The 22248-nt window shown below is 45.6% G+C and overlaps 2 protein-coding genes across 2 annotated transcripts in view; one reads left to right on the top strand and one right to left on the bottom strand.

Annotated features, from left to right (window-relative positions):
• Nucleotides 1-22248, bottom strand: part of TMEM268 (transmembrane protein 268) — a 358336-nt gene that overhangs the window by 52673 nt on the left and 283415 nt on the right. The window lies entirely within an intron of this gene.
• Nucleotides 2086-22248, top strand: part of TNFSF8 (TNF superfamily member 8) — a 30585-nt gene continuing 10422 nt past the window's right edge. The window contains exons 1-2 of the mRNA XM_081575394.1: nucleotides 2086-2623; nucleotides 14599-14641. Coding sequence (XP_081431520.1) covers nucleotides 2432-2623; nucleotides 14599-14641 — 235 coding nt within the window. The 5' untranslated portion in view covers nucleotides 2086-2431. The remainder of the gene's footprint in view (nucleotides 2624-14598; nucleotides 14642-22248) is intronic.

The raw sequence follows: 22248 nt of genomic DNA, 5'->3' as shown, positions 1-22248 counted from the left end.
CAACACCCACAGCTTCCATTCAACAATCAGAAGTTTTCCACTTTCATCAAAGAGACTGCAGAGAAAGGCCGAGGGAGCAGCCCGTTCTCAGCGGCTCTGGGCAGACGACAGAGCCCTCTGCTTCCCACTCACTGCCCCGGGCCCACCACGGAACACAGTCTTCTCCCTGAATCAGCCAGGTGCGTACCCCCGAAGACACTGGCTTGCTTTATTCCCACCCCAGTGACAGATCCAATGGATGTGTGCACCTGCTTCTTCCAAAACCAAGTCCCACTTGGGATCAAGGGGACCTCATCTTCTTTGTCTATGGTATACTTGAAGGCGGGAGGAAAAGGGGATGACAGAGGATGAGGTGGTTGGATGGCATCACTGACTCGATGCCCATAAGATTGAGTAAGCTCTAGGAGTTGGTGATGAATAGGGAAGCCTAGCATGCTGCAGTCCATGGGGTTGCGGAGTCAGACATGACTGAGCAACTGAACTGAACTGATGGTACATTTTATACCACTCTACGTAGCCCCCCCACAAATTTACCTCTTTTTGGCTCTTCCATCTCCAGGATCCCTATGATTTTATGGATTCACTGGGAAGGAATATCCAGATCAGTTCTTAACAGTGACCCAAGTCAGGTGATGCTCAGTAGTGGAGTCTCCGCAAAGGCCAAAGTCACAGTAATCCAAGCTCGGCTCCGGACACAGAACAGTTCCTTGGGGGGCTCTGGGATTTCTGTGGGCTCTCAGTGATACCTGGCAGCTGAAAAGCGAGCAGAAAGGGGAGAGGTGCTGCAAAGGACTGGGTACTTCCAAATGAAATTTTCAAAGAGCTACATCCGGAGACACCGATTAGGCAGTGATTCACTTTTTAAATGGTCTTTTGAAATGGAGATGATTAGTAGCCACAGATATGGCCAGCTCTGCCTGCCTTGAGGATCTATCCACTCTGTCTAAATTCCAGACTATTTGGAACATTTAACCAGAATGGTCCAATACCCTATGCCAAGTCTGTTCCCATTCAAGAAGTACTCTTATATCACGCTCTCATTTGATCTTTATGGTGGCTGTCAGTGCAGACAGGGGAAAGAGAGGGGCATAAGGGTTTGTACAAAGACCCAAAGCCATAATGGGAGGAGGGGGGAGGCTGAGAGGACCTCAGGTTCTCAACCTTCACGTACAATGACAGTAGCAGGGATTCCGGGGCCAGAGGGTTTAACTATATACCCAAGTGATTCCATTGATCAACATCTGCAACTTTGATTGAGACAGTGTCTATCCTCTCTGATTCTCAATTTTCCCATATCTGTAAAAAAAAAAAAATCTTAGCCGCCTCAGAGGGCAGAGGTGAGGGTGAAGAGAGGCATTGTGTCAATCTGAGACAGAAGAGGGTCGACTGTAGCAGTCACACACACACACACACAGCACATACATACCACACACCCACCACCCGCATGCACACACCACAGGACACACACACCCCTACATTCTTCACCGTACCACTTCCCTACCCCCACCGGCACTTGCCAACTCCTTCCCCTTTTCTGAGTTTTACAGGCTCAACTTTATATGCAAATTTAACAGATCCCAATATACTCGGGAGGATTTTTTTGTTCAAAAGATCTGTGTTGCCAGTTTGCTGCTCTCGGACAGTATCTTTGAACCTGTCCCCCAATTTCATCCTGCCATTAAGCTTGTCTCCCTGTGCAGAAACTGCCACATTTGTGGGCTCTTCCTCGCCAGAGATCTGGTAGCATTTCCAGTTCTTAAGAGGAGCCAGTATCAACCCCTTTGAGTCATTCTACCACAGTCCAAGGGATCCAGCCTCCCTGTGTGTCCTAAGTCGCTTCAGTCGTGTCTGACTCTGTGTGACCCCGTGGACGGTAGTCCACCAGGCTCCTCGTCCATGGGATTCTCCAGGCGAGAATACTGGAGTGGGGTTGCCATGCCCTCCAGGCCCAGCAAAGAGATATTTTCTGATGAGGATTTCTCAGCCGCAGGCTCCGCTGAGGAGAATGTGCAGCTTCTCAAGCCGGAAGGCGTTTTGTGGCTGAGTCTGACTGAAATAGAAGTTGGTGTGTACGGGCACAAGCGCGTGCGTGCGCGCACACGCACACACACACACACACACACACACCAGCGTAGGGAAACCGTCATTTTCCTACTCGCCCTCTGACATCAGCCCCCTTCCCTGTAGCTACAGTTTCTCTTCACTCAAACTGATCCCTGGCGATGAAAAATGAGCCTGTCCCCCACCCGTCCTGCTGCCTTTCGCCTCACGCCCCCAGAGAAGAGTTTCTTCGTGAGGCAGCCGGTGAAGGTTTTTTTCCAAGTCACATGATCCAGGATGCAGGGGGAGAATCCTTCTTGGAACAGAGATGGGCCCAGAACTGAATCAGATGAGGAGAGATAAGGTGTGATGTGGGGAAGCCTATATAAGAATGGACCCAGGGCTGCAGCGAGCACTCAACCCACTGGCCCCGTCTCAAGACACAGCCATGCATGTGCCCGCAGGCTCCGTCACCAGCCACTGGGGAACTGGCCGCGGGTATTTCTGTTTCACCACAGCCTCGCTGGCTCTGTGTCTCGTCTTTGCTGTGGCAACCATTATGGTGTTGGTAGTTCAGAAGACGGTAAGTGGATTTCTCTTCTTTGCCTTTCCTTTCTGATTTATGTTCAGTTTTCTCCACAGAGACTTGGGGATAAACAAAACAACGAACCTACATCAACAGAGAGAGGGACCAAAGAAACAGGGAACTCAATCCTCCCAAATAATTTGGCTTTTTTGAGGGAAAATGTTGTTGACCCATCACCTCCGAACTTTCTATATGCACTTGAGCCAAAGAAGGGAGAGGAGCTATTAGCCTTGAGAAATTTTCCGAGAGGAAAGGGATATATATACACATATAGCTGATTCACTTCGTTGTACAGCAGAAATGAACGCAACACTTGAAAGAAATTATACCGCAATAAAAAATAATAATAAATGTTGCTGAGCTAAAGACATCTATTAAAGATGGAAGAGATAAGGAAACTTAATAACACATTTATACAACTAGTATCATGTCTTTGATGACTTCAGACCAGATTCCAAGATTCTGTATTCTCAGTCCAAATGTTCCTGAGATTTCAGAGGCCTCAGCCAGAGCTAAGCACTTTTTTAGCCAGGAGCTAAGTTTCAGAGGCCAAAACGAGGAAAGGGAGCCAGGAAAGGAGGCCAGAGAGAAGATCTAAAGAAGACCTTCTCTAAAGAGAAGGGCTCTTTAGAGCTTGGGCATGTCAGTGTTAAAGCTCACGAGACAAGTTCAAAGCTTTCTCCTGAGCCACTGCTTTGAAGAGCTTAATGTGTCACAAAAACATAGCGCAGAGAAGCAGAACATAGAAATGTTTTTCACACCTGTGCCCTCTGAGACTGCTCAGAACTCTAAGACTACAAGAAATTATGGGTACACACTGTGAAGTTAAGCGGTCTCAGGAAATTTACCTTTTTTTAAAAAAAGTAAATGGTAAGCATTACTATGAAAACAGAGGAGGTGAAGGAGGAAGCTTCTTCGTATTTTAGGAAATTGGTGTTTACAGCAAATCCACCAGGATGTATTTTAGAGAAAATACTGTACTCATACTATATATTGGTCATGAATTATTTTAATGAAGTAATTTTCATAGTTTAAGAACTGTATCCCCAACACTACCACCCCTTCAAAGTGTGTACATTTCTATTTATTCCTTCAAATCTCTCACTTTTCATAGTATTGCAGTCCTGCAGAATTTGTTCTGGTTTCCTTCAGTTGTCTTAGGTTGAATGCTCTTTAGCTTATTGATTGCTAAAAAGAACCAGGCTTTAAAAGCTTTTGGTAAAAAAAAAAAAAAAAAGCTTTTGGTATCTGCTTCTCAAGTGTCCTCAAGAACTGACATTTAAATGAAGCTTTGAAACTCATACCTCCACAAAAGTGAAAGATAACAGAATTGCTAGCATTTGAGACTTAGACTGTAAAGTTTATGAAACTCATCATTTATTGGGCTCATCTACACCTGCTAGGAATAACACTCTTGAGAATATTCTAGGACCCATTTTATTATGTACAGACTCTATAACTTCTTTGATTCTAATCTGAAGTAAACCAGAGGTGTATCATTTTATAGCAAGAGCCAAAGAAAAGAAATTAAAGTGGCGTTCAAAAATTTCTTTAATTAAAGGTTGTAGCTAGAACTGGTGTGAGAGAGAGAGAAAGAAAGAAGGAAGGAAGGAAAGAGGGAAAAAGAGAGAGAGAAAGACGTGATAGTGGTACATGGTATGGTGGTGACATATAAAGCTAGAGAGCGCTCCAGAATGGTCCTAATTCAAGACCCACATTTGGTTGAATTGATTCTTTCCATGAAGGAACTGGAGTGGATCTTTCTGCCTCGTTTGTGTAAATGTGGAAAATGAGGAACAGAAAGGGGACAGGGCTTGACCTAAGTCGTCCTGAGAAAGTGGTAGTCAAGACTGCCTGGCTATTTAATGAGGACACTGTTCCCTTTGAGGACACAGACAGCCACAGAAGCACTAAAAGAACTCTGTTCCTCCTCTTCTCTTGGGAGTGTGACCGTCCTGGCATCCAATTCCTTGACTTCCCCTCACTCTGGGAGATGAAAATATTCACTTCACAATCTGACTCTAGGGTTTGATGTACTATGATTTCTTAGCCTGAGAAATATCAGTGACTCGCTTAAAAGTGGTGTGATATACAAGTTTAGTGTTTTACACATATCATTTCTAATAATTTGTTCAGATATTAACTGTCAGAAGAACTAAGAACAGAGAGTTATCTCCTTGAACTTGAGTTATCAGGAAAGACTTCCTGTGGGAAGAGGCTTTAGTACAGGTACAACTTAGACAAATGAAGCGCCTCTTAACAGGACTCCTGATAAAGAAATCAATGGGAGATATCTAAGGACCTTAAACTCATATCCCAATTACTAAAAGTGAAATGGACTGACGGCCACCCAGCAGTCTCGTGAGGGTGGATGGGGGCAAGGGTGAGAACCATGAGCCGGCTCCACTGGCCCAAGAAGTCCCCACCACTAGTGTGTGTGCGCTCGGTCGTGTCTGACCCTGCATCCCCATAGACAGTAGACCCCCAGGCTCCTCTGTCCATGAAACTTTCCAGGCAAGAATACTGCAATGAGTTGCCATTTCCCCCTTCAGGGGAATCTTCCTGACCCAGGGATCGAACCTGGGTCTCCTGAATCTCCTGCACTGACAGGTGGATTCTTAACCACTAAGCCACCTGGGAAACCCCCAGAAGTCACAGTTCTAAATAAAAAGACACATGTACAGACAAAATTTAAACCAAAATTAACTTATAATATATAGTAAGTGATGGAATGTAGGCACATAGGGCTACCATGAAACCACAAGTTAAGGAGATGGAATATTTTCCCAGGCAGATCTAAGAAAAACTTCACTAGAGACTGGAGTTTCAGTTTGGCTTGAGAAATGTGCACACTTTCAAACAGGTCTCCAGAGATCAGAGGAGAGAGTATTCCTGGCCAATGGATCAGCATGAGAAAAGTGAGAAGTGTAGGACATGTATGAAAATCAACAAAGATCGCCTTGAGATTTGGCTTGAAAATCAAATAACTCTGAAGTCAAATTCCTTGGGAGAGGCAAAACCTTAAAGATTTATTGAATATCTACTGTGTGCAGGACAGTAATGTTCTAAGTAATGGATATAGAACCTTTATCAAAGCCAAAAATATCTCTGCTTTCATGTTACTTATGGAAATTATTGCCTATTGATGTCTTAAGTCTCTGCAGTGGCTGTATTTTATTTATCTTTAAACCAGTATATTCATTTAAAATATTATATTCATGTGGTTTAAGAAAAGTAAATAGTAAACAAGGGCAAAGAAAAAAGTAGAAATCTCTCACACCCTCTCCACCCAACCACCAATCCCTCTTTCCTGAGATAAGGACAATTGACAGATTCTTTCATGTCCTTCCAAAAATCTATGCTTGACAAATATATAGTACACACATGTCATTACAGCAAACCCATAAATTTTCAGCTTGCTTTATTGACTTAATATATCTTGGAGACCCTTCCATGTCAATACATGGAAGTCTATCTCATTCTTTTGAAGAGTCACATAGCATTGCATTGTGCTTCATATTTCATCCGTGTCTAGTGAAGGACACAAGTTTTTCTCTAGAAGTTTTGCTCACTATGCACATCTGCAAGTCTACCTGTGGGATAAATCCCTGGAGGTGGGAATACAATGTGTATTTTTCAAGAGATTGTACTCAATACTCTCGAGGAAGTAGAAGTCCTACCAACAAAGAGACAGATCTTCATGGAAAAGCAAGAAAATTGATTTCTTATGAAGTAATTACAACAGAGTATATGCATATGTGTCAGAATGAAATGTCACACAACTTATACAGCAAAGCAAAGAGAAAAAATTTTCACATATCTCCTCCAGAGACAAAGGGTTATAAATAGATTATATATAGGCTATAAAGTGGACAGGCTTCCCACGTGATTCAGTGATAAAGAACCCACCTGCCAAGTGGGAGATGAGGGTTTGATCCCTGGATCAGGAAGATCCCCTGGAGAAGGAAATGGCAACCCACTCCAGTATTACAACCTGCGAAATCCCACGGACAGAGGAGCCTGGCGAGCTACAGTCTATGGGGTCATAAAAGAGACAGAACTCAGCAACTAAACAACAGCAATAAGGTTGAATAGAGGTGTTCACAGTTCAAGTGGCTTGGAGGCCTTCAATCTTAAGAAATGTTTCTGTTATAAACCAGAAGCCTGGTCTTGTCTAGCCCCTGGAGAGATCTATTTACATTTCACAATGTTAGAGTAAGGAAGGGCTCATGTATTCTAGAAAGAAGAGAAGGCAACTGCCTTCTTTCCCTTTATAAACAAAGAAAACTCCTTTCATTAAAAAAAAAAAATTTATCCTTACAATACCACTCTACTTCCCCACCAAGAGTTGAATTTAGGGGTAGTGATTGGTGGTGACGGTGGTAAGGTTTTAGGTTTGCTTTCACTCCAGATAAAATACAGGGGTGAACTGAAATGCCCTGTGATACTTCTCTCTACCCAACTTACTCTCTCCAATGCAGTCAATTATTTATCCAAAGAACTCCATTGAGCAACTTCTCCAGGGAAAGCCCTAGGCTAAGCTGTAAGGAAAGAATCCAAGTGGACAAGGTGGGAGCCCTGTTTTCTGAGAATCTCTAAGTTGGAGAGAGGAGGTCCAAACCCTCAAGTGCTTGAATTTGGGGCAGAATGGCACTAAATGTGGGCTTCCCAGGTGGCACTAGCAATAAAGAACCCACCTGCCAATGCAGCAGATGCAAGAGATGCAGGTTTGATTCCTGGGTGGGAAGATCCCCTGGAGGAGGGCATGGCAACCCACTCCAGTACTTTTGCCTGGAGAATCTCCAGGGACAGAGGAGCCCAGTGTAGCCCGGGCTACAGTCCATAAGGTCACGAAGAGTCAGACATGACTGAAGTAACAGCATGCACGCACTGCACTCCATGCCATAGACCAGAAGAGGGGAAGACAATTTCTGCTCGGGGTGAGGAAGGGTTTGCAAAAGAGGTTAGAAGGGAAGCTGAACCTCCTCCAAGAATTAAAAGGATCATGTCTGATTCCTGAAGTTCTATTTTGAAAAAATTTAAACCTGCTGAAAAATAGAATGGTAAATACCCATATAATCTTTCAACTAAATTCAATAAGTATTAATATCTTGCCATATTTCTGCTTCTTTCTATATATATGAAAGTAAGGTTCAGTCAGTGTGACCTTTCATCTGCACGTATTTCAGCACCTATCTCCTACCTACTGTGTGCCGTTATCATGGCCAAGAAATGTAATGTTATCTTGGCAACATCAGTTTATAATAATACATAGTCGATATTTTAATTTCCTCCCCGTGTTCAAAAATGTCTTCTACAGCTGTTGTGCCTTTTGTTTCTAGATGCAGAATCTACTCTCAAGTCACATACAGAGTTGGCTTCATCTGTTTTAACTTGGAATGTTACTATTTAAAAGGTGGCTCTGGGAGCTTATTAGAAATGCAAACTCTCGGGCCCCACCTTAGACGTAATGAATCAAAATCTGCATTTTAATAAGGCTATTGGAGAAGGAAATGGCAACCCACTCCAGTACTCTTGCCTGGAAAATCCCATGGATGGAGGAGCCGGGCAGGCTACATACAGTTCATGGGGTCACAAAGAGTCAGACACGACTGAGCAACTTCACTTTGTTTTTGGCAATCTATATGCTCATTAAAGTTTGAGAAGCAATGATCTAACAATCTCCTCTGCTCTCTGTTGCTTTTTCATGACACTGACTTTTTCAAAGGACCCAGGACAGTTCTATTGTCACATTTTGGGACTGTCAGTGTTTACTCACAATAATATTCAGATGAAACATTTTTGGCAAGAAAAGGACATAAGCAATGTTGTATTCTTTTTCGCAGTAGGGCTAGAAGCATATGTCAGGTTGCCCCATTATTGGTAATAACATTTAGTCACTTGATTCAAGGCATGACCACTGTCTGTCTTCATAGTGAAAGTGAAAGTGAAGTCGCTCAGCTGTGTCCGACTCTTTGTGACCCCATGGATTGTAGCCTACCAGGCTCCTCCATCCATGGGATTTTCCAAGCAAGAATACTGGAGTGGGTTGCCATTTCATTCTCCAGGGGATCTTCCTGACCCAGTGATTGAACTCAGGTCTCCTGCATTGTAGGCAGACGCTTTACCGTCTGAGCCACCAGGGAAGTCTTCTTAGTAAACCACTTTAATCTTTCTTATTAAGTCATCTAAAGGGTAATACTTTGAAAGCATTGAAAGATCCTTCATTCCGTGGTTTTGGCATTATTTGGTGGTGACCCTCACCTGAATCAGCTAATGCACTGAGGGATGAGGAATGATGATTGCCTAATTCTTTCACTCCTTCTGCATTTGCTAGCTGGCATGCATCAGTGGAGAAGAGCTCTCCATTGAAAGGATGGGGGCAAGAGGAGATGGTGCCAGGCATTCTAGGTGGGGCCAGAGTAAGGAGAGGCACAGAACAGAGATCAGTACAGACTGTACCAGGGAGCGGCAGGACTTACAGCCAGGTGGCAAGAAGCACAGATAGAAGAAGATGACAGGAAGCCACCCCATCAACAGACTAGGAAGGTTTCCCATACCCATCCATAAGCTCAGCTCCACACTCAGCCTTCAGGAGCCATTTCCCCCATTCCTGTGGATAGGCAGATCTCAGTGTTCTGACTGTCTGTTGAGTAATGTCTTTAAGCCCTTGTTATTCAAAGTGTGGTCCCTGGCCCCAAAGCATTGGCATCATCTGGAAGATAATTTCTTTAGAAGTCAGTTTATTAGAAATGTAAAACCTAAGGGCCCATTCCTGACCTACAGAATCATAATTAGCATTTTAACAAGACCCCTAGTGAGAGAAGCAGGGCTTTAAGCCCCTGTATTCCAATGACCACTTTCACTAACATTAGCAAAACCAAGGCTACCAAGGAAAATTTTCTAGGACCTCAGTCCACTCTCTCATGGAGTCTCAGGAGAATTTCCTGCCCCAGCTGCATCCTGCCCTACCCTAGAGGGGCAACGTGGCTTGGGATTGAAGAGCATTGCCTTTGAAGTCAACATGTCCCAGTTTGAATCCTTTCCCTCTTATTCACCATCTAAGGGACCTTCTATAGCCACTAAGCTATTTCTCTAAGTCTCAGTCAATTACTAACTCTTGGGGTAGAGATAAAATAAGATAATGCATGTAAAGCATTTAGCCCCTGATGATTCAGTACCCTCAGTCAGACAGTTCAGTTGCTCAGTCTTTGCAACCCCATGGACTGCAGCACACCAGGCTTCCCTGTCCATCATCAACTCCTGGAGCTTGCTAAAACTCATGTCCATTGAGTCAGTGATGCCACCCAACCATCTCATCCTCTGTCATCCCCTCTGAAGTACCCTCATTAAGTGCTTAATCACATTAGTTCAAAAATAAGAGAGGCATTCCTGGTAAAGGTCTCCATGGCCCACCTTACAAGATGTGAGGCCACCTGGCATAGTTCAAACATCAGTTGTCTTTGGCTATTTTCAATAAGAGAGGGCATCTTTTGGCAAAGTAGATTTAGGAACTGATTTCCCTGCACAGGGTTGCTCTGTGAAAAGAAATAAACCTTTCAAGATATTGAGATAAATTACACACTTTGTTAGAATTAAGAGGGCAACAAAAATAGCCACCATTCCCAAGCACTTGCTAACACTTTATGCATAATATCTTACAATGTCCATAACTTTATGTATAATATCTTATCATGTCAATAATTCAGTGGAGGAAGGGATTATCAGCCCTGCAATCACAGTGATTAAAGGAAATGGGAAAGCAAGAGCCCTAGGCAGAGAAGATGACTGGAACAGCTCATTTCACCTGGGAACAAAAAGGTTAAATGTAGGGAGGGTTTCCCCCTCCATACACAGAAACATTGCTGAGGATACCCATGAGATACTCAGAGTCTGAAAAAGAGAGAGAGAGAGAGAGAGAGAGAGAGAGAGAGAGAGAGAGAGAGAGAGAGAGAGAAGCATACTTACGGAAGTGTAGCTGGTTGGTATCCATGGAAACCAAGTTTCCTGAGCTGCTCAAGTGAAAGTGAAAGTCACTCAGTCATATCCGACTCTTTGCGATCCCATGGACTATATAGTCCATGGAATTCTCCAGGCCAGAATACTGGAGTGGGTAGCCTTTCCCTTCTCAAGGGCATCTTCCCAACCCAGGGTTCAAACCCAGGTCTCCCGCATTGCAGGCAGATTCTTTACCAGCTGAGCCACAAGGGAAGCCCAAGAACAGTGGAGTGGGTAGCCTGTCCCTTCTCCAGCAGATCTTCCCAACCCAGGAATTGAACCGGGGTCTCCTACATTGCAGGTGGATTCTTCATCAATTGAGCTCTGAGGGAGCTACTCAATGGAGCTGAGAATGGCAACCTGAGAGGGCCCATTTGCTTCTTTCTGCGTCCAGCCTGTGTACTATTTCCCTCAAAGCCAAGTTGCTAAGCACAGTAGTTCACATTTCTCCAGCCAAGACCCAGATCCCCAGGCTAGGTTTGGGAAAGAATTCTTAGACTGGGAGGTACCTTACTAAAGAGGAGTAGATAAATGGACAGCATTCAGCACAGAGGGCATAGAGGGTCCTCAATAAAATTTAACTTGTCATCACTTTATACCCTACTTCTCCACCTCCAAATGCAAAGACTACTAACAGCAGGGTGTGTGGGGCAGGGAGGGGTGGGTGGGGAAGGAGAAGGAGCTGGTCTATCCTTGGCTTGTGAAGACAGCATCTCTCCTGGGGCATAGAAAGAGCACTGGAGAATTCCATTAGTATCTGCCACCAACTCTGAGTATCTCATTCTCCTTGTCTGTAAAAATTAGCTTGATGGACTAAAGGGTGCCTCAGCTCCCCTCTGGCCCCAATTCTTTGATCCTATCTATTGTGGGTAGCTAAGGGAAGCTATGGAGACCTGTTCTCATCCCAGGAGCTCTTCAAGGCAGCAATAGTCACACTTCTGTCTTGGATGCCATGGGTCCTGGGCAAAGGTTTAAGAAACAGGATTCTTTCCTGTACTATGATGCTTTGTTTTTGACATTCTCTGTCTGAAGCTAGAAAACCAGAAAGCCTTCCAATGACCACATCCCCCGGACTCCCCATGTAAATTAGATCTCTTCTCAGTATCTCTTACAGCCTTGCTACTCAAATTGTGTTCCATGGGCCAGGAGCTCTGCTGTCACTTGGGAGCTTATCAGAAATAGACTCTCAGGCTCCACCCATACCTGCTGCATCAGAATTTTCCTTTTAACAACTTCCCAAGTGACTTGTACACATGTTCAAGTGCTGTCTGGAAACACGCTGCCTCTCTCCCTCGTAGTTCTTGCCACAACTTGCAATTCTAGTTCTATATTTATTTGTATGTTCTAAATGACTGCTTTAATGATTGAGCTGTAAAATCCATAGGATGTCTTCCAATGACTTAGAGCCTGGCACACACTAGGTGCCCATTTGACATATGCCGAGTCTACAATTCTCTGGTATTTCCCAACTGCCAGTAGCCACCACGATGGCTCCTCTGGGGTTGTTGCTCTGGCATTCTCTCCTTGTCCCTGGATATGTTCCAGGACAGCCAATGAAGTCCACCGTCTTAGCACCACACTTAAATGTAGTGTGTGCACATCGCACTAATCGACGGACATGCTTGGCAGTAAGCCAGATGTTTATTAACTTATGAAAGGCTGTTTGTTGTCTCAGGAGGCAACCAGGAGGAGAATCTATGACATCAGATTTTCCTTTGAACCGTGTGCGTATCTGAGAGACCACAGATGTACAGCACTGTTAATTAGGTTAAGAGCTTTCAGCCAAGGCAATAAAATCATAGACTATGGGAGCAAAGAGAAAAGGACCTTCCAAGCCAAGTTCATTTCTTTTCCCCTGATAAGCTGAAGCCCCTGAGTTTACAGTGACTTCCTCCTCCAGATCAGTGCTCTGCAGGGCTGTGCCTCAGGAGATCTCCTTGACACAGGACCATCCACTTGGGCTGGAGAGGAGAGTCACTGATCAGAAGAGCTATCAGTGGAAGGAAAAGGACAGAGTCCCTAGAGCAGTGGCAGAATAAAAAGAGAACTCTAGGTGGTCCTAGGTGTTCTGACACAACACTCAGAAAATCAGATGCAGGCAGCAACTAATTTCTTGCTCCATTAGACATTGGGAAGTTGTTTTCATCCATGAAAATGCTCACATTTCTCTAGGTATTTATTAATATCTCAATCCAATACACTACAGGAGACCTCGACCTGGATAGGTCAAAAGATAAATAAGACACTTCATTCCTTATTGGCAGGACAATGAGGGGTGTCTTCAAGGTTGAGGTGGGGGGAAGGGGGAGAGAGACTAAGGGTGGGAAAACTAATCTCTGAAGAATTTTTTTAACTTCATTTATTTTCATTTTTTTTAATTGGAGGATAATTGCTTTACAATGTTGTGGTGGTTTCTGCTGTATATCAATGAGAATCAGTCATAAATATATATATATATAGGCTTCCCAAGTGGTGTTAGTGGTGAAGAACCCGACTGCCAATGCAGGAGACATAAGAGATGCAAGTTCGATCCCTGGGCCAGGAAGATCCCCTGGAAAAGAGCATGGCAACCAACTCCAGTATTCTTGCTTGGACAATCCCATGGACAGAGGAGCCTCGTGTGCTACAGTCCATAGGGTCACAAAAAGTCAGACACAACTGAAATAACTTAGCATGCATGTGTGTGTGTGTGTGTGTGTATATATATATATATATATCCCCTCCTTCTTGAGCCTTCTTCCCCCGCTCTCTAGTCTACCCCTCTAGGTCAAAGGGTGCCAGGCTGGGCTCCCTGTATCACACAGCAGCTTCCTGCTAGTTATCTGTCTTACACATGATAGTGTGTGTGTGTATATATATGTCAGTGCTACTTTCTCACTTTGCCCCACCCTCTCCTTCCCCTGTTTGAGTCAGCTGCAGTGAGGGGGATGAATATAGGGCCTGTTATACAGAGGGAAGTAAGTCAGAAAAAGCCACACAAATATCCTGTATTAAGGCATATCTATGGGATCTAGAAAAATAGCACTGATTAACCTATCTACAGGGAAGACGTGGAGACACAGACCCGAGAACAGTTTCTGAAAAATTTACTGGCGTGAAAAACTGCCCGTCTGCTTCTGTTGTTTACTTGCTCAGAGCATGTGAGCGAGACCTCCCTTCCTCCCCTGCGTTCCCCAACCCCTCAGGTCCTCCTTCAGGAGACAATCTGCTCTCAGATTGTCTGCCAGCAATCTCTTACTTAACTGTGTGATTATTTATATATACAGTTATGCTTATTCTAGAATAAATAATACAAAACATACATGAACATTAAAATAAATAATATACATTTATGCTTATTTATGTTATATATTAAGTATTTAGATATTAGAGTCAAATGTAAATCTGCAATAAATCCACAAGGACAGGGGCCTGATTTAATCATTTATGGTATCTTCACAATGCTTGGCACATAGTCATTCTATCAATTCAGAATTTCCAACCACAGGAGAAATAGTACCTTCACAGGTATATTCACAACATACTTTCATTGTTTGCTGAATCAAACATAGAAAAAAAAGAGCCCCCTTATATTTATACACTACAGTTGTTTGCCTTATGTTAACCAAAGTAGGAAAAAATAATACATGTGGTGGTGAAAAGAAAAAGCACTGGACTGAAAGTTCAGAGTTGTAGATTCTCATCCCTGATGGCCATAAACTTTTTACCTCTTGGCTCCCAGTTCCTCACCTGTGAAGCATGGATGGTAATCCTCCAATTTTATTTCTTATAAACAGGTTGTAAAGCCCATTGTAAACTAAGTCAGTAAATTCATTTTTTTTTTTAATCTTAGAGTCAGATGGAACACAAATTCTAAATTGCACCACACTTTGAGGGCAACCAAAGGGGAAAAGAAAAAGACCAGCTGTTTCAATCTGATGACATCCTCATCCGTTTTTGGTTTTTTTTTAACTTTTCTCTTTCTTCTCTTCCAGGACTCTATTCCCAATCCGCCGGGCCAATTCCCCCTTAAAGGAGGTAAGACTTTGGAATTAGAAGTAACTGCACAGGGGATAGTCCATATAACATCACAGATGATTAACCACCAGAAACATCATGAGTGTCCAACAGAGTGGGTGGGGGCGGAGGTGGGCTGTCAGGGCAAAGCTAATGCATCTCCACTCATCTGAGCGGCTTCTGAACTGTACTCACGTCCCCAAGTTCTCCCACCAGCCCTCAGCTCTCCTACTATGAAACTCCTGGCTCTGGTACAGGCTGGCCCATGGACACAGAGAGGAACACAAACTGGTATTGTGTTAGGAGCTTAAAATCTAGAGTCAGGTGATGTGGATATGAATCTTGGCTCTACATCCCACCTGCGAAAGTCAGTTCCTTATCTATGAATAACCACCTCACAAAGGTATTGGAGAAACTATTAGATCTTTTCTGGAAATTGCTTTGCGTGGTGACCAACATATAGTAATCATTAAATAACGGGTTACAGCCAAAATGCATAATGAAGTTGAGGGTTTGTCAAACCCACCTTCCCACGCCCCATAGTTTCCTATCACTAAAGTCACTAATCAATGGGTTGTCTCTACTAGCCCCCGAGTGGTGAGATGCAGAATTAGCTTAACATGGAAAAGTGAAAAACTTTGAGACCATCTGATGAATGTTTTCACTGCACAGAAAAGGAAAAGTAAGACCAAGTGAAGGGTCTTGTTCAGGGTATTACTGAGTCAAACTTAGAACCCAGATGTCCTCTTGTCTAATCCAATGTTCTTTCAACCCAGAATATTAACCTCATCTCAGTCCTGTCACCTTTAGAACCTAGACAGCAAGCACAGTTGGGTAACCAGACAGCTCAGAGGAAAAAAGAGAGAAAGAGTGGGTCATCATAGGCACCTGGACAGACACACCAGGGCATGCTCGGGACCAGAGGACACAAGTGTGTGCATACAGTTCCTCACCCCAAGAGCAGTCACATTTGGAGCTTCCTTCAGGACACCCTGAGCCCTGCTTCTCCTTCTGTTTGTCCCCCAGAGACTTGGAGAGCAAGGTCAGAATCCCCTAAATGGAGCAGCACTCTGGGTATTTAAGGCAGACTGATAATTACAGCTTTGTCAACAATAGCTGAACTTTGGCTGGAATTACTTAGTGTGTGACCTCGATTCCCACTAAGCCTCTGTAGACAGTCACACCAAGGTGAAGGGAGCATGGCATAATGCAGAAGCTAGCACGCTGCTTCTGGGAACGGCTAGACAGTAAACATTTTGCAGGCCACGAGGTCTCTATTGCAACGAGTCCACTGTTGTACAGCAGAAGTGGCCACAGACTCTGTGCAAGTGAGCAGGCACATTTGCGGTCCTACCAAACTTCATTCACAAAGTGAGGTGGTGGCCAGGATCCCATCCACAGGCCAAGGTTTGCTGCCCACCTTCATGGAAACAGTACTGGCTCTGGAATCAGAATACGGAGCCTTGCAAAAAACCAAACACGCTGAGTAAATGTCATTTTCCCTTCCCCTGCCCTCATTGTTCCACATCCATCCAGACTCTCCAAGTTTTGACAAGAGCTTCACTTTTCAAGAGGGGGGGTGGCTCTGTAAGGAAAGCATGACCTCAATGACAAGGACAGTTTTGACCAGGCAACGTGACCTCAGTCATTCTGGGTCTTGGTTTCTGCACGTCCATCATTGTAGGTTGTCAACCACAGGGGGTCTCACAAGTGATCCCCTTTTCCTGCAGTCAACTATACTTTTCTCTGAGAGCGCATCCTTTTCTATGTTGTTTTGGTGTGAAAATGTCCTTTCTTTTACAACACAAGGTTGATACAGATGGGAATCAGGTTGGTTTGCTTTTTACTCAGAGTTATTTTGTCTGTTTGTTTGAACAACAACAGGCAAAATAAGAAGCTGCCCATTCTATACTGGTCACTGAATTTACATTTTGGAGTCATTAATTTTGGTTTTGAAATAATTATTTTGGTCCACAGAAATTCAAAATTTTGGCAGCCACGGACTAGAACACTTATCAGATCGCTTCTTATATGGGCCATCAGTGTGGATATCAGAACACAAACTAATTCAAAACCAACCAGTGTTCACAATTCAATGTCTTTGCAAACAGGTTAAAAAATGCTAACAATTCTCACTAGGGCCATGAAACTCTTGCTAAAGATCTTCCCACACTTACCCTAGATGTATCTTAGCCTCCATCCTATAAGCAAACAACTTGGGGATTAATAGTCCTGTTTGGCAGGTGGTGAGCTGAGTCCCAGGGAATCAAGGTGACTTGTGGAAGGTCATCTAGGGAACTGATGGCAGAGCAGGCTTCTCTCTAGCACCCCATGATTGTGGCTGAAACCCAGCCTCTGTTCCCTGGTGCTGAACAGAAACATGGGGACAGAGTTTGGGGGGAAAGAGAAAAGAGAAAAGCTTTTATTGCTTTGCCGGGGAAAGCAGGCCACAGTGGGTTCATGCCCTGAAGACTGTGTGACCCTCCCTGGAGGAGGTAGTGAGGAGTTGTGTTCAAGGAGCAGGGCGTGATCAGCTCATGGACAGTCCTTGGATTGGTGGGCAACAATGTGAAATTTCAAGCACTGTCATCCTTCTGGTTTCAACCAGTCTAGGGTCTATTGTTCTTGTGGTCAGCAGTTTTCATCTGGAAAGGGGTCTGCTTCCTGTAAAAACAACTTAGGTATGTGTGTCAGGCCTTTATCCGTATCTTTCTGGAAATTGGGAGTTTGGTGATTCTGTTATGTGGCTGAATTATAGTCTATAGATTGTTACCAGTTTCTTAGCCCAACAGCTATTCTTTGCTTCTACGTCTTCACATTTCCCAACCATTGACTCTTGAGTCAGCATTTTAAGACAAGGACACAGGGGCTTGTACGCAGTTTCATGATGTGCCTCGACCATAAAGTGTCCATGACCTACTCCTGTGTGCGGTCCTTGGCTTTCTCTTGCTTTTTAATGCAAGTCTCCACCTGTCTTAACTTGGCCACCTACAGACATGGTGGTCAGGGGAGGTGGTAAGAACACCACCTTGCAGCAAGACCTGGGCTCCAGAGTTGGCCTCCACACTAGCAGGCTGCGTTTCTCAGGGCAAGTCTGTAACATAAAAAGACAGTGCACTGAATGAACTGGAAGGGTCCTCCCAGCTGTGATGCTTTATGATATTCTAACCTTCCCTTCAATATGTAAATACAGAAAAAAGAAAGTCTAAAAAGATGATTCCTAATAATCTTAAGGAAGTTTCTGTAGGCTTCCTGCAGGAGGCACAGCCTCCTCCCCAATAAATCTCTTGTAAACAGGCAGAGGCAGCGAACTCCCTTTGGAAAAGCCACGGCAAGACATTCTGGGCAGAGGGGCACAGTCTCCCAGAGGCTCCAGGGAGGAGGCTCCAGGGGCCGCATGTGGTTTGCCACCAGGGTGGGTGAGAGCAGAAGCTGGACTCTTACCAGGGAGCCCTGTGGCAGTGGCCGGTGGAAACTGTCCACCAGGAAGCCAGCAGCAGCCCAGAGCCTGGCAAACAGGGCCAGGCACACCCACCAAAGGAACGTGAACACAGGACGACACTTAGCTGCAGGGAAACCACAGAACACCAAGCCTTTTCTGTAAGGAGAGGATGTCTGAGTCCCAGCACTCACCTCCCACTCCCGGCCAGGAGACTTGTCACCGGCAGACCGCCACCTCACCCCCACTCCCTCGTGCTTGGGACTCGGTGGCCTGGGCGGAGGCTTGGCTGGGACTGTGGGCAGCCAGGCAGGGCCCCAGGAGGAGAACCTTCTCCTTTCCTCTAGCAATCGGAGTCACTAAGGGCTCCCTCACAGAGCCGCTCCGAGGACAGGATGGGACCACAGATACGACCCTTGTCTGCCACACAGCTGGGCACAGGGGCCAGGGGGGCCGGGGGAGGGGGGCTGTGCTGCTTCTCGTCATCCTCTTTCCTGTTTCCTGCCTCCCCCACGTTCTCGTGTCTGTGCCATATTTGCCCAAACCCCAGAACAAGCCCCCATGCCTGATCTCCCCAGAGTTCCAGAAGCACCCACGTTTGTGTGCAGCAAAGCTGGCAGCAGGATTTAGGGAATGTGGAGAGGCTGGTGGGGTGGTGCCTTCCAACATGGAGGATGATGCAGAATGGAGTTTCAGATCCCACGTGATCGCGAGGCCTCTGCGCTCCACCCACCAGGTAGAGCACTCTCAGGAGACAGCGCTCTTCCCTTGGGTTCAGCCCTCTAGCACACATACTGACCCACCTCCAACCCCACCTGCTTCCATGCCCTTCTTCTTCCCATTTTCACCACCCATCACTTCCCCTCACAAACTCGGCAGAAATTCAAACTCCTAACTTCATTGCAAAATAATTTTGGTCACCTTGGTCTCAGTCCCAGGTGTTTCCAATATCCCAACAACCAAATATCAGTTCTTACCTGCACTGGAGGAATTCCACAGATGACTTGTAAATCAGTTTTTCTTTTATTCCCCAGCTAGGCAGGTGTAAGGATGTGATGGGATGAAGATAATAAACACTGATGGGGCATTTGCTTTGGGCCAAGCACCAGGCCAAGGGCTTCGTGATTCACTCGTGTAGTCTCACAACAAACCCCAGGATAATTATTAGCCCCTTGATAATTGTAAGTAGGGAAACAGAGAGGTTTACCAACTTGCCTAAGATTGCACAGCTAGCAAGGAGTGGGGCCTGACCTCAAAATCCAGGCTGACATGCCTGGGAGCCCTTTGGCTTATCCAGGATGTCATGGTCAAGATGCTGAGTGCAACATGACTGCTTCCTTAGTGTCCCCACGAGGGCTCCAAGTCCAGGAACCCCCCTCGGGCTCTCTGTCATGTCCTCCACACCTGCTCCTGTAGCTGTTTGTCTTCCGGTCACTGAACCTTGCTCTCTGGTGTTAAGCTCCGGGCCAGAGAGGGCCGCTAGGGCACCTCCACACGTGGCTCTGCACGAGAGGCAGGGCTGTGGGGAGCGTGAACAGCCCGCGCGGCAGGGGATCTGGAGGCCAAATTCAGGCCCCAGCTTCGCAGTGGAAGATCCTGAGACCTGGGAGGATCCTCCCCGCACCCCCACTGCTGGCCAGTTAAGAGAGTCTGCCTTTCCTGTGAGTGTCACGTGGCCCCTAACATCCAAAGGTTCCTGGGGGCCCTGAGGAGGTGGAAACAGTGGATAGACCACCTGGAGGAGTCCTGAACCCCTCTTGTGCATTCCCCATCCCCCACCCGAATTCAATCCCCAGCTGAGGAGGAGGTGCAAAAGGCCGAGAACTGGGTTGAACTTTGGAGGACCTACATTCCAGTCCTGGCACTTGAACTCCCAGGGACTGGAGTTCCTGTTTTTGAAAACATCAGGAGTGAAGGGGGGCAAGCCAGCTGACCTGATCTGGTGTGGATTTTGCTCTGAATATGACATTCCAGGAAGCAAACAAATATCTTAGGATTCTCTCACCACTTTATTAATACCATTCTAACAATGTACCATGTTTGCCTGGCTTGCAAGCTACCCTCCTCTCCCACTCCCTCTGCTAAAAAGAAAACGTGGGCATTTAAAAGAGACCAAATAAGGTTGGCTAATTGCAGCTAGTGAACCCACCCCCAAAGAAACAATACAAGCTGCCCACGGAAGGCAGTGAAACTAAACCAAGGAGCTGGTTGCTCACCAAGTGCCCGCTGTACCTGGTGTCATGCAGCTGGGATCCAACACAGGCTGCACAAGAGGCAGGCAGAGATGCAGCAGCATCCTCCCCTAGAAGGGCTGAAAACAGCAAACAGAGACCTCATATCTGTCAGATGGACAGAGCTGGATCTAACTGCCCAGTCCGCTGGTTGTCATAGTTTTTTTTTTCCCCACACTAAGTGGGGATACAACTGCTCAGCGGTTGCTGCTTTTCACACAGTCACAGGCCTCAAAGAACTTACTTGCCTCTATGTTTACTTTAAACGCATTCACTCAAAGCTCACTCTGAAACTGTCTCTTTGTTAAGGCAGAGCTAACCAGGATCAGGAATCTCTCTAACAGAAACAAACTAGAAATGGGCCACACAGAATAAGGTGGGGCAGAGTCCTGGGGAGGCCATCAGTGTGCTAAAGCCATCTGTGTCTAATCCCTGCCCCTTGTCACCCAGAGGAGAGGAGAGGGAGGGCGAGATGGGAGTGGAGCAAGACAGGAGGAGGGGAAGAAAAAGGAAAAGAATTCAGATCATCGAGGCGCATATTAACATTTATACTTGAATTTTGCACATACACATGTCACAAGTCTTTAAATCCAGGAGAAAAATCCCCATCTTTCACTTTTGGGAAGAGGAGAAAAAAGAAACAGAGGTTGGGGAAGGAGGGAAGGACAGAAGGAAGAAGGGAAAGAGGGTTCATTCAAGCTCTCTGGACACCACACATGTTGTCTTAAATTTCTACAAGCCCCGCTGTGCAAGCCCTGGGCCAGGAAACGGGGGCCAGACGTGAGCAGATCTCTCTTTGCCTTTTCAGTTAGACTTTAAAGGTGCTTCTTAAATCCCCTCCAATAATATCAATTCAGTCTGCACTTGCTGCTGCTAAGTCACTTCAGTCGTGTCCGACTCTGTGCGACCCCATAGACGGCAGCCCACCAGGCTCCGCCGTCCCTGGAATTGTCCAGGCAAGAACACTGGAGTGGGTTGCCATTTCCTTCTCCAATGCATGGAAGTGAAAAGTGAGTGATGTCACTCAGTCCTCTCTGACTCCTAGCGACCCCATGGACTGCAGCCTACCAGGCTCCTCCATCCATGGGATTTTCAGTGAATTTCAAGGAATTACACATCAAGTCAGATAGCTTTATCTTACATACTACAACAGGTCAGGGTTGAAGAGACCCCAAGGGGATTCCCTGGCGGTCCAGTGGATAGGACTCTGTGCCGTCACTGCTGTGGGCCCGGTTCGATACCTGGTCAGGAACTAAGATCCCACAAGCTGTGCCATGTAGCCAAAAAAAACCCCCTCAAAATCCCAAGGAACCTTCAAGGGATTCAAATGAGTTTTCACTTGAATTTACTGGTGACTTTCTATGTGTTTAACACTGAGCATGCCAGAACAGCTACTCCTCAAATGCCGTCTGTAAACCCAAGGCTACCTAGTCCTTCGTTTAACAAATAGCCTATTCTGGGGTTTCTCCATGGCTAGTTAGCCAAGGAAATCGTCACACTGAAGTCAGCTGAAATGACCCTTAGGTTAAGGATTCACTTTGATTCCGAATTCCACTGATAATGGCGAGTCTCTCCCCTAGATGTCGCTATTGGGACTCTCCTGGATATTGCGCCAAAAGGGTGGAACTCAGAAGCCAGGACATGGTAGATGCAGAGTCATGAGGATGATTCCTCCCCTTCTTGGAAGGATTAAAATATTTTCAACAGATGGACGAAGGGCTATTCACACTTTCCTGAGAGCATCCGATGACCTCAAACACTTAGGTACATAATTAAGAAACTTCAGTCCACCAGATAATGCCATGGGCTCTCGTTTAATGAGCATCTCATTGGCCAGACAAGTCTGCTAAGAGTGCTGCTAAGCTGTGCCACTTCAGAACCAAGGAAAGAGGAGAGGGGGAAGAGGGGGCTTCCGCGTGCCGAGTATCTCCTCCAAGCCGTGTGCTGTACAGCCCATT

This window comes from Giraffa tippelskirchi, chromosome 1 (genome assembly GCF_054371585.1).
Source record: "Giraffa tippelskirchi isolate mGirTip1 chromosome 1, T2T-mGirTip1v1.2.pri, whole genome shotgun sequence".
Taxonomy (NCBI): domain Eukaryota; kingdom Metazoa; phylum Chordata; class Mammalia; order Artiodactyla; family Giraffidae; genus Giraffa; species Giraffa tippelskirchi.
This window is presented reverse-complemented; position numbering and strand designations above follow the sequence as displayed.